This window comes from Candoia aspera, chromosome 1, assembly GCF_035149785.1.
Source record: "Candoia aspera isolate rCanAsp1 chromosome 1, rCanAsp1.hap2, whole genome shotgun sequence".
Classification (NCBI taxonomy): domain Eukaryota; kingdom Metazoa; phylum Chordata; class Lepidosauria; order Squamata; family Boidae; genus Candoia; species Candoia aspera.
In genome coordinates this window covers 247,138,019-247,150,559 of record NC_086153.1, presented here as the reverse complement: position 1 = coordinate 247,150,559, position 12,541 = coordinate 247,138,019, and the positions used below count along the sequence as shown (strand labels likewise).

The 12,541-nt window shown below is 39.0% G+C and overlaps 1 protein-coding gene across 2 annotated transcripts in view; it reads right to left on the bottom strand.

The window, feature by feature from the left end:
* TUB (TUB bipartite transcription factor) overlaps positions 1–12,541 on the bottom strand; it is a 138,792-nt gene that overhangs the window by 33,044 nt on the left and 93,207 nt on the right. For both annotated transcript variants that reach the window (XM_063289424.1, XM_063289425.1), the window contains exons 3-4: positions 10,390–10,552; positions 799–936 (exon numbers count right to left, since the gene is read on the bottom strand). In XM_063289424.1, coding sequence (XP_063145494.1) covers positions 799–936; positions 10,390–10,552 — 301 coding nt within the window. The remainder of the gene's footprint in view (positions 1–798; positions 937–10,389; positions 10,553–12,541) is intronic.

Genomic DNA, 12,541 nt, shown 5'->3' with positions numbered 1-12,541 from the left:
ATATTGAATGAGGAGACAGGAGGATAGCAGTTATCTTGATGGCTGAGAAGTATTAAATTTCTGTTTCTGAAAACAGTAAAAGTCTCCTGTGCACTCATTGTGGTGTGGAAGCTTTTCACCCACATGCACTGTATATTGTGTGAATACATAGGACTTCCAGGAAATATTTCAGGAGAGGAAATTCTGCGTAAACACCTGTTATGAGAACACAGGCAATTTTAAAGGTTTTAACAAAGAGAAACTTGGCCATCTCATATATATGTAAGTGCAACCTCTTTGACCATCATCACCAGTGCCACCTTGGTTCAACATGCTTTGAACATGCTTTTGCAGAAGGAAGAATTTGGCAAAAGTGTTGGTAGGGTTCAGCAAGCACTGCATGTGACCGCCAGTTTTAGGAAACTTAGTGGAAACTTGTATGAGCTTCCTTTCAAAAGATTGCAAGCTTTCTTCATTTAGATTTGGAGAGCTGGGATGAAGCTAAATTTAGGAAGGCAGAGAATACTAGACATAAAATTTTGTTAATCTGCATGATTTTGACCTTTTTTATCATTATTAGAGTGTTATGCTTTATGCTCCCAAAATATTGCGATTTGTTTGAAGACATGTAAAGGGAGATAGACAGTCACATCATTATCAGTCAGAGCGTAGTTTACTTCAGTGGTTAACATACTCCATCTCCTAAATGCTCCTGAAGTATATGTAGCTTAAACAAATCATTCACAGTAACTGGTCCCTTTTAAATAATATGAACACCCAGTCTTGTTCTTATTTCATGACGAACAGCATGCAGCTAACCTTTTTGTTTCCCTTTTTTCTCCTTCCTGGTGCTGCCTGTTTGACAGCCTCCTGTGGCTGCCTTGGGTTTTTTAGTTGATTTCGGAGCCTGCACATCTGCTGCCACCTTGACGTCTTCTTGCTCAGCCTCTTGTACTGCTTGAGATATGTGGGGTGACCCAGTCAAACAGACAGATAAAAAAAGAGAAGGAAATTTAAAAAAAGAAAGAAAAGAAAGAGAAGTTATCAGTCCATGAAGCCACAGAGAAGCAAGTTAAGTATATTGTAAAATATGCGTCTCAAGTAGTTCAGCAGAAGAAGAAAAATACAGAATAAACCAGAATAGGACAAAAGGATGGAGTTTTTTTAATGGAATCCTTTATGGTTGGTTCTTATGCTCTGAATCAGAGATAGGACAAGGTCTGGTCTACAGACTAAACCAACCTTTTTGGGCTGGTTAGATAATGTCAGGTGTGGGTTTGATGTCCCTCTCAAGTCCCACCTGTATTGCTTGCCAACTTCTCCTTCACGAAGGAAAGCATATTTTCTGGGATGATGTGAGAGCCAGAACTTCCCACCATGCACTGCAAAGAGTAATTCTGGTGATCTTAGGCTTTGCTCCATTGGAGAAAACGTGGAATAGCTGAAATACAATGGCTCTTACAGGATCCAAAAGAACACCTAAGTCCCAGGTGCACTCTTAGAAACTAAAAATGGTATGTGGCTGGAAACCACTCTTATTTGGAAGTGTGTCCAAAAAAATAATAAAATAAAATAAAATAAAATAAGCTGAGAAAGTAGAAACATATCCTGATGAATTAAAAAGGAGAGCAAGAGGCCATTTCACTAGATTTTTTTCATCATAAATGGGAGTGATCCCATGATAACCATTTAGTAAATTGGCAAATTCCTCCCATTTTCTGAGAATATCCATAACACAGATCCAAAAATTATCAATATCCCTATTGGCCCAAACCATTTGGCAGTGTTTTCTATAAAGTAAATGAAAATCACCCAGTTTCATAATATATTCAGGGTTCCTCTTTTGAAACCCATATATACAAGTTTCAACAGCAAAAATCCTCCATGAAAGGAAAAAAAAAACAGTTGTACATCACCCACAGCACATATAGAATATGATACAACAGGGACAAATGCTGGTCCTATCCACTAATTTGGCCCTAAATGTTTTTGTGAAAAGTGCAATATGACTCTTTGCTTCCAAAATATATCACATCTCTGACACAGAATATCTAACAATAATATTTATTTAATACCACAATCATATCAACCTCTCAGTTCACAGGAAAAGAATTTAAGCAATAACCTTACTGCTAATACACCCACACTTTAAAACCAAACAAAACCACTTACTAAAACTACATTACAAAACAACGGTGTGTCAGAGACAACATTAACCAAAACACTCAACGGCATTCTCATACTTTCCATACGCTCTCTAAAATTTCAACAACTTTTGGAAAGTTAATAATATGGGGATAAGTCTGATTTCCCATGGGAGGCTATTCCAGAACCCAGGTGTTCCCACCAGAAGGCATGCTGAACAAGGGAGTCCTTGGATTCCTTTCTTAAATGTTATCATTATTACAGTTTTAGAGCTTTCCAAAGATATGCAGTTTCACAGATATGTCTTTTCTTTTCTAAAATGGATCTTATTTCTAAAAAAAAACATTTTTACAGCTTTAGCATCTCTTATCTTAAATTCGGGGGGGGGGGGCAGCCAGGATGCTAAACTTTAACTTAAAAACAAAGAGATTACTAGCATGGAAGTCATTTTAATGGTAGGACAAACCGTTAAGGAGTACTGAAACACAGGGTACAATCCTGTTTCTTTGTGAACAAACCCCACTGAACTTCACAGGATTTAAAGGGAGTCTGCATATGATTTCCCTGTTGACTGGTAAACACTCCCTAAAATTTTATGTAGATTGTAGAATGTATTGCCAATGGGAATGACTCGTCATGTCACTTAGTTTCATAGATTTGAAGTGTTCTTAAAGCAATTACTTTACCTGATGGTTACAACAAACTGAATAGTTTATTTCAATAATCCACATTTATCTTGCAATCATCATTTGATAAAATCACATCTGTGATCTGAACATTCTTCTCACACTGTGTAGTTATACGGAAATTCAGAATTTTTCAAAAAGGAATCATTGGTCTTGTGAAATTATTCAAGAAGCACTCAGGTCTGGCAAAGCAAACCAGAAAATCGCAAGTAATCATAATCATAACTTCCCATTATATCAGAACCAAGGGTATTTTATAATGGCACCTAAACATCCCAGGATTTAGTAGCTAACTTTAAAACTGGCTTACTTTGAAAATATTAAGCATAGTTCCTTGTAATTACTAGTTACCAAACTATATTTAACTATGGTAAAAGGGTGAGAAGTGGGTGCATGAAACTATTGCCTCATGGTTTATTAAACTGGTGTCTGATCATTCAAACTGAGCTTATATGTGATCATAGGAAGTCTTTTTTTCCTCAGTATTCCAAAAGTGAAACTGGTGAGTCCTAACAAATATCAAATATTCGCTAAAGCATGTAATCTGCAGACTGATTTGTATGTGTTGTTACACTGTTTATTTTAAGATATACAAAACCTTTTTACAATTGCCACTTGCCTTCCTATTATATCAGTAATTGGAGACTTTAATTAGCATTTAGCCTGAAGCTATTACTGTGAGCTGCAGTTTTAGGAATTGGTATTAAAGAAAGGGAATTATTTCAATGGTTATCAGAGCTTAAGTTTTCTTATCTATGTCAGCAAGTATGTGAACAATCCACATGACCTTTTATGATCCAAGATTGATAATGATTCCATACAAAAGGGTAGACAAGCTAGTACTTCCCAAGTGCTTTGGACCACAACTCCCATAACTACAGGTAGTCCTTGGATGATGATGGCAATTGGGACCAGAATTTGTCACTAAGTGATACGGTCATAAAGCGTGATTTCATGTGACCACATCACTTGGCAATGGCAATCCTGCAGTCCCAGTTGCCACTGTAACCCCAATACCGTGCAGGTCATTAAGTGGGAAGAGGCAGGTTGTCAGGGCTGCAGGGTGCAAGAGGGTGTCATGGGCAGGAGCTACAGAGCGCAGGCAAATGCCACAGGGGGTTGGGGGTGCAAGGGCAGGCATTAGGGAGCACAGGTGGGTGAAAAAGCAGCAGGAGTGGGAGTGACTTCCTCCTGGCTTCCCCATTGACTTTGCTTGTGGGAAGCTAGCAGGGAACATCAGAAATTGCAATTATGTGACTGCGGCTTGCTGAGACATTGTAATCATGAGCCAGGCACCAAGCACCCAGATCACAATCACGTGACCGTGGGGACACTGCAATGGTTGCAACTTCATGGACCAGTCGTAAGTCCCCCTCATTCAGCGCCGCTGTAACTTTGAACAGTCGCTGAACGAGTGGTTGTAACTCAAGGACTACCTGTAATTAATATTGTCATGCTGGCTGTGGTTAGAGGCGCCATAGTTCAAAGCATTTGAAGAGCATGAGGTTCCCGTTCTTTTCTGGACATTTAAAATTAGATCCTTTGTGATAAAAACAGCAAAATGACATTTTCAAGAGCAGGCAGCTTCAGGAGTGAGGCGGGGAGGAAGAAGCAAGGGAATGACGAAACATCCATGATTATATCATCATGCAACATGCTGCATACAATGCTGTTGGCCTTCTTAGCATTTGTCCTGCATGTTTGCAGGGGTCCATCTATTTCTGAGTTGCTCTTGCCTAACTCCTACAGCGAAGCCATCAGTACGTGATGCAGTGATGGGTTTTATTTATCAGCCAGCTTGTCACAGAGCCTGACACAGATTAGGGCTGAGAGAGAATGACTGGCCCAAGACCACACAGCTGGCTACTATACTACAGTACAGACTAGACCCTGGGCCTCCCTTCTCCTAATCTAGCACTTTAACCACTATACCATACTGGCTCTCTCAAATAATGAGTACATAAACATAAAATTGAATAATAAAGAAAATTTAGGGATTTGCAAAGCTTTGACGGAGCACTTCATCTTGACAAAGATTCAACCAAAGCTTTTCTTCAAAGGACTTCGAATGCTCCCAAATATCATAGTCTGGCTGCACTGCTTTGCTCCAGCTAATAAATGGTGCTTCAGCACACATCCCACTAAAACAAACACCAAAACCTTGTATATCCCTAAATAGATAAAATAAAATAGTATATCAGAAAATTGCCCAACTTTTCTCTTTCAAACTATTTGTTATATAAGTTATATAACAGAATCTAGGACCAATATAAAAAAGTCTATTTTCCTGACATGAAACCAGCAGGAGCCTCTATTAGACCACAAATGTCTGTGATAAAGTAGAAAAAGTCTATTTATTTTATTTTTATTTATTTGATTTCTATAGCCGCCCATCTCAGCGAGTGACTATGCTATCTCACGGATAGCAATCACAGCTATCTGAACAGAGAAAACTGGAAATAATGCAGGAACAACTGTAGAAATAGAATGTAGGTTTCTACATGAATAGCCCAATTCACAAAACTGACTTCTCACATAAGCATCTGTAGCACTGGCAAAACCAACTTTCCCGTTAGATCATCCCCACCTGGATCAGGATGTGTGGAGGATGGTCTGTCATTACTTTACTCATTCATTCAACACAGGGCTGCCCTTGAAGACCACTTAGAAACTTCAGCTGGAGTACCTACCATGGTGTTTCCAAGTGAAATTCAAGGTGTTGTTCTCTGCCTTTAACACTCTGTATGGCTTCAGGACTAGATATCTAAGAGATCCCCTTTCCCAGCTGTATTGTGCCTGCCTGGCCCAGATTGTCAGAGAATAATCTAAAGGTCCCACTTATCATGAGATGCAACTGAAAAGTGCCCAGTGGCAGGCATTGTCTGTGGAGGCTTCCCTTCATTGCAATGTCCTACCCTCTAGATGAGGATGGCGCCCACTTCCATGGCTTTCCAGAAGCAGGTAAAAACCTGGTTTCAATATTAATATTAGCTCTAATGTATTAATGTATAATTTTGTATTATTTGTCACTACTGTGGTTACTTTTACTATTTTTAAACATCTTATTTATCAACTAACTTTGAAAGGTTTACAAAAGCAACCTTCACAGCCAATGCAACAAAAGCAAAGATACAATAATACACAATAAAAGAGATACAGTTTTCAATCAGATTAAATATTAGTATCTGTTCGCTACCTACAGTCTCTTGTGATTCAGGCCAAGGACAAATTGCATAATGAATAAATATAATCACAATAATTATATTTCACCCTGCAACATAAAAATGCCATTTCTAGTGAGATTTTCACTACAATCTTATACAGTATATGTCTACTCAGAAGTAAGCCCCAAATTGAGTTCAGTGTGGCTTCCATCCAGCTCAATAGAGAGAAGATTCTAGTCTAATCATATACCTGAATTCCTGTGTACCAGTTTAGAATAAGCCAAAGATGTTCTGAATTGGTATTTCTTACTTTAGAAATCCCTCAATACAATGCAATACAGTGCATAGCGTGGAAAGTACACATTTCTTCCATGACCAAAAGATACCAATCTGATGGCTGGTGAAACTAAAGACATACAATGCAGTATCTACTGACAAAAAGATACCATTAATTGTGTGACAAAAAAACTATGCATCTAGTTTTGCTGATATATTCTGAGTAAATTTTGGCAAGCTCGAAAGGAGCTAATTACTTGATAGTTAAAAAGTCATTCTTCTGAAGAGGTGGGTTTAAACCAGAGTATGGAAATGATGGAGGGAGGCAACTTCGAAGACAAATGAATGGGATTGCCAGATAAGCATATTCAAATGGAAGTACATAAAGGGGAAGCCAGAATTTGAAGAACAGCTTATAAAAATTGCAGCACAATAGAGTAAATAGCAAGAAGCACACATAATAGATTCCATTTCCAATTAGTGTTATATTTTACTATATTTTGTTATCAGAAAAATTATTTTCCTTGTAAAAAAAAATCAAGAATTCCTTTAATATCCTTCAACAATTTTGAGACGTGGCTTAATTCCCTTTAGTTGCCAAATTCTAGGAATGCTATGGCAGGGATCACACATGGTGCAGGCATCTACCTACTAGAAGAGACTGCTGGCAATATCGGCCTGCAATCAACCCTACCAGTTTCTAGCCAAGCAGCTTTAGGCCTCAGGCAAGCCATGCTAGAGATTGTCCCTGTGCTTACTTCTTGATACAGGGGAAAGTCTCACATGGCTGAAACAGCAACAGTTAACATCTGTGGCCAAAATATAGAATGCTCTATCCAAAATGCTAAGTAAATTCTGCATACTCTAAGCCTATTGAATTTATAAACTGTCTGAATTAAGGAAAGACCCATGAAACAAGTGGATCTGTAGTTATTGCATTATACAACACTGATTGAGGATTGATTACATGCCATCAAATCAGTGTCGACTCTTAGCAAACACATAGATTTTTCTCCATGACAATCTGTCCCTAACCTGGTCCTTCAGGTCTTCCAACGGTGCACCTGTCACCACTATAACTGAGCTCATTCACTTTGCTCCTGGTTGTCCTCTTCCCCTTCTTTCCTTCCATCTTTCCCAGCATTACAGCATTCTCTAGAAAGCTAGGCATAATGTGTGTAAAGTAGGATGATTTGACCCTGGTCATTTATGCCTCGAGAGAGAACTCTGGATTGATTTGTTCGATGACCTATTAATTTGTTTTCTACCAGGCTAAAGCTCATTAAGAAAAGCAACAGCCCTTCTTCCCTGAGACAATCTGAGGGAGAACTATAATCTCTATGAGATGGACAGATAGCATAAATAAAACATGATTTACCCTGAGTAAATTAGTACAGAATCCAATTACCCTTTTCTGAACAGGGTATGAATTTATATGAATTCATTCTGAACTGCATATATAAATGATTAGGCCTGCGTGAGGTGGCAATGCTTCATGGAGCTGCCTCAAGTTAGATCAAAGAAATGATCTGATCTGTGGCAAGATGTTCCACCTTAGCGGCATTCATCAAAGCAAGTACTTTCTTTCAGATGGTTGCTTTTGCAGAACTACTGGAAGAGGTGTCTTTGACATATGCAGACTGACAAAGGCCTTCCATGAGTACCAACCACCTCAATGTTTCATAAACCCACCTCAAAAGCTGACTGAGGCTTTGCACAGGTCTCTGAGGTTTCAATCAAAATGAAGTGTCCCCTCAAGGCTTCACACAGCCTGATGTATGACCACTAGGGAAGAGGATTTTTGTTTTAGCAAAACAGTGAGATGCAAATTAGACATCTGTGGCCTAACTGGTACAGTGATAAATCTGGGGTCTTTGGTATGATAAGTCAGTTATTTCTGTTGTATATTTGATTTTTGAAACTCTGAATACCAAAGAGTGAATATCGCAGACAGCAGTTAATTGCACATCCCAGGAATACCTCATCCTGTTCACCACTGAAAGCATCCTTTGAGGAATTGAATCAACCTCACAATAAGGTTCCTTATTACCTCTCCTTACTAAACCAGCCATTATCAAAGACTCTGTTTTCTCTCCTGACAATGGTGTGGTCTAATAATTTAGAAAATGAAAAATACTACTGTTTATATCTTACGTTCTGAAAGGAAACTTCTACTCATATGATAGGACTTTCCCTTCCTCTCCCCTGGACTTGTTTTCACTTCTCAACTGCTCTGTTGAGTGAACCAAAATATTAAAAGCATTTGAAAACTAATGCTTGTTAACAAAGCATGCTAGAACACACACATACCAACTGACAGATTAACTGAATTCTTGTAGAACTTGACAATTTGCCATTTGGCTCAAAGTAAAATAATGCTCCAGATTTAACAATCAAGAGCTGCAGTTCCTAACCTGTGCACTGTGGTGCCCTGGAACACCACAGCAAACTCACAGGGGCACCCTGGGATATTTTAAATTTGGACCTAACTACTTAATAAATACAATTGTTAGTTATTTCTTTTGGCCTAGGGGCCTTGTGAAAAAAAAATACTGAGACACTAAAGGGGTCATGAACCAAGAAGTTTAGGAACTTCTGATCTACAGCAAAGTTCTTTATCTGAAATGTGTACCAAAACTATGTGTCCACATGGCTCTGTTCCCACAACACACTTAAATGGACCAAGAGGGGAGAGGAAGAACACTCTAAAGAGTGCAGTTGACCCAGTCATTTAATCCCAGGGTAGGAGGTGCAGGTTAACTTCATCCCAAAACAAATCCATTCATGCACAAGAGTAATCTAATTCCAGCCAGTCACTTGCATCTGGGGATACCTAAAACAAGTAAGTTAGTCAGTTAGCTAATTGTGCTTACCTAATTTTCCAAGAAAAAGAGCTGGAAAGAGCTGTTGGAAAAACAGCTGTCTCCATTTCAGAACTCACTGTCAGTGTGTGGCAGCACAGAATATATCGCTAAAACACTGACTGGCTTCACTGATTTAAACCATGCTTACTGTTAGCTGCCTGGTCAATGGAAAAGGGACAGATGATGTAATGAGACTTTGCCACTGTCAACATTTTCCTGGTTCAGTGGCCTTAGAGGACCACAGACAGTGGGTGGGACGCTGAACTTCCAAATTTAGATTTTTTGAGCCAGTTGATGTGATTGTGCACTCCTAGATCCACCAGTAAAGTCAGTATGTTTACTGACTGATTGATCAAATTTATACGTTGCCCATCTCACTATATAAGAGACTCTCAGCGGCTTACAATAAAAGGTAATAAAAACCATTATAAAAATATACAAAGCTAAAAGCTAAAAGGCGGAGAGTGCCCTCAAACCACTAACCATGTTGTTGAAGTAGGTCCAATGAATCTCAAACACTGGCTCCTAAGGAAGTTTACAGAATACTGAAATATAGAACTTGATTCAATTTCTGCAAAAAATGTTTTTAAAATTGAAAATGGTTGTTGTAGCACAGCCTTCCCAAATTTAGTCCTCAGAAATGCTGCCTATTGACAAAAATAAGGTTTTCCCACTCTTTGTTCCAAGTGAAACAATATATTTGAAAGTAAGATTTTTTAGATACAACTTTCAAGTTCCATTACCACATTTAAGGTGGTTAATGTGCAATAGAAAATTAGTCTTGAAAGAGGAAGAAAAATGTGCAAGTTTTACCCCCTATAGTACTTGAAAAAGAAATAGACAAAGTGCCTTCATTTATGAACAAATATTGGTATGAGTTCTGCCTTAAAACACTAGGAATTTAATCCTAGAAAAAAATTAAAAACAGACATTCTGCAATTTTTAACAGGAAAGCTCCATAAATTAATAAATATATTTAAACTGTTATTGAGCTATTTGAGTAGCTCTACCAATTTTCAAATGAACATTATTACCCTGCCCAGCATATATTTTTTTTATTTGTGCAACAGGCAATCATATGGCAGTGAGAAAACTAATAAATATTTAAATCAATTCAACTTAACACAAAGTTAATTGCTAGTTATATTTAAGTCAAACTCTTCTCTCTCTCTCTCTCTCTCGGCTAAAATTACAGTTAAATGATTCTCAGAGGGATTTATTGGCATAACACATCTTGCCAGTCCACACAAAACTGTACAATAAATTGGTATATACCATGATAGATAGCGCTGCTGTTACTATTGAGGTAAGATTCAACCAGCGGTGCTTGTTCTTCAGACTGTTTCATTCTACGTGTCCTTGTGCGGCTGTCAACATTGGACTGAACCATCATTGGCTCCTGACGCTTCTTCTTCTGTTTCTGTTCTAGCAATGCTCTCTAGGAAGAATACGAAGACACAAAGAATCAATTCAAATGCTGCAGCAGGATGGAAGCTGTGGGCATAAGAGTTTCTCTGTATCTCATTCTCTGAAATGAACATTATCCTACTTGATCTTAACACTATCAAAACATCAGCACTTTTGCTAATACCTGTGTGAAAAGAAACAACGCTTACAGTATTAAAAGAAAACAACTGAAAGCCAGACATTTTAAGAATAAGAACAAGATCAGGAAGCATCTCAGAAGCAGGTGTTGTAGAGGACTGTACTCCTTTATCCACTTACCTGGAACCAATCTAAAGATATGGTATAAAAATATGGTTATCTTTCCCAATAGGCTTAAAAACAAATATAGGATGAATAATATTTCATGAATTGTCAGATTAATTCCTGGTTGAGATGCAACAAAAACTAGAAAAGAAAAAAAAAGATGGCGAACCTGGCAGACAACCCGACATATTCCATGAAGGGGGCTCCACCCCTCTAGCCCAAGGCCTGGGAGTACAGCCAAGTCTTGATGATCTTCTGGGAGGGGGAACCTCATTCCAGAGCACAGGTGCTACAACAGAGAAGGTACGCTTCCTGGGTCCTGATTGTTTGATCGAAGGAACTTGAAGCACTCCCACCTATCAATTTGAATTTGGCCATGAAGATGTCATAGGAGATAGGGGGTCCCTCAACCAGGCCTTATGCCATGTAGAGGTTTATAGGTCATAAGCAGCACCTTGAATTGCACCTGGAAGCAAACTGGCAACCAGCGCAGCTTGCAGAGCAGAAGTGTCACATGGGCATACTGAGGCATGCTGGTAACTGCCCCTGCCTCTGCATTCTGAACCACCTGAAGCTTCAAAGTGGTCTTCAAGGACAGCCCCAGGTAGAGTGCATTGCAATAGGCAAGCTGTGAGGTGATTAGGGCATGAGTGACTGCTTGAAGGGCCTCCTGATCAGGAAAGGGCACAACTGGTACACCAGATAAAGCTGTACAAAGGCCTGTAAGGGTTTTGTTATGGCCCTGCCCATTTTAACTCTTGGTTCACCCAAGCCTCCAGCAAGCCTCACCAAGCCTGGTGTAGTCCTTGAACCAATGGAAGCTGTGTATCCCAGCCTAATAGCCATAACTATTGCAGAAAACCAGGAAGAGTGCTTACTAGGAGACTACTTCAACCTCTCTGCTCTTAAGTTGTTGACCAGGTAAGTTCTGGCTAAGTTTTGGGTCAGTAGGCACATTTGGAATTTTGATGTGTCATGGGCTATCTCACAAAATGGTGTGCCCAATTTTTAAAAAAATACCAGAGAACAAACTAGTCAGGTTATTCCTTGTCTTCTCTTATTGGTTCTCCAGGTAAGCTTTCCATGGCTATAATGTTTCAAAAGCAAATCCTTGGCACTCTGTAAAAATACCTTTGGAATCTCCTTACAAGAAAATAAATCCTTTAAAAAATAAACCAAATTTATCTAAAAAATAAAATCAGGAAACCTGGCAGTTACCAAGAGAAGTTTTATCAATCATGAGGGCACCATGTTGAAGGCCTAGATGTTCTTATGGTATACTTAATGAAGGCTGATTAAATAAATCATAATATGCATACTAATTATAACATTTGTTCTACAAACTGCAATGGTTATGTTTATATAACACACTAATCCAAAACCAGACAAATCATGTGTTGCTGTTGTTTATTCGTTTAGTCGCTTCCGACTCATCGTGACTTCATGGACCAGCCCACGCCAGAGCTTCCTGTCGGTCGTCAACACCCCCGGCTCCCCCAGGGACGAGTCCGTCACCTCTAGAATATCATCCATCCACCTTGCCCTTTGTCGGCCCCTCTTCCTTTTGCCCTCCACTCTCCCTAGCATCAGCATCTTCTCCAGGGTATCCTGTCTTCTCATTATGTGGCCAAAGTATTTCAGTTTTGCCTTTAATATCATTCCCTCAAGTGAGCAGTCTGGCTTGATTTCCTGGAGGATGGACTGGTTTGATCTTCTT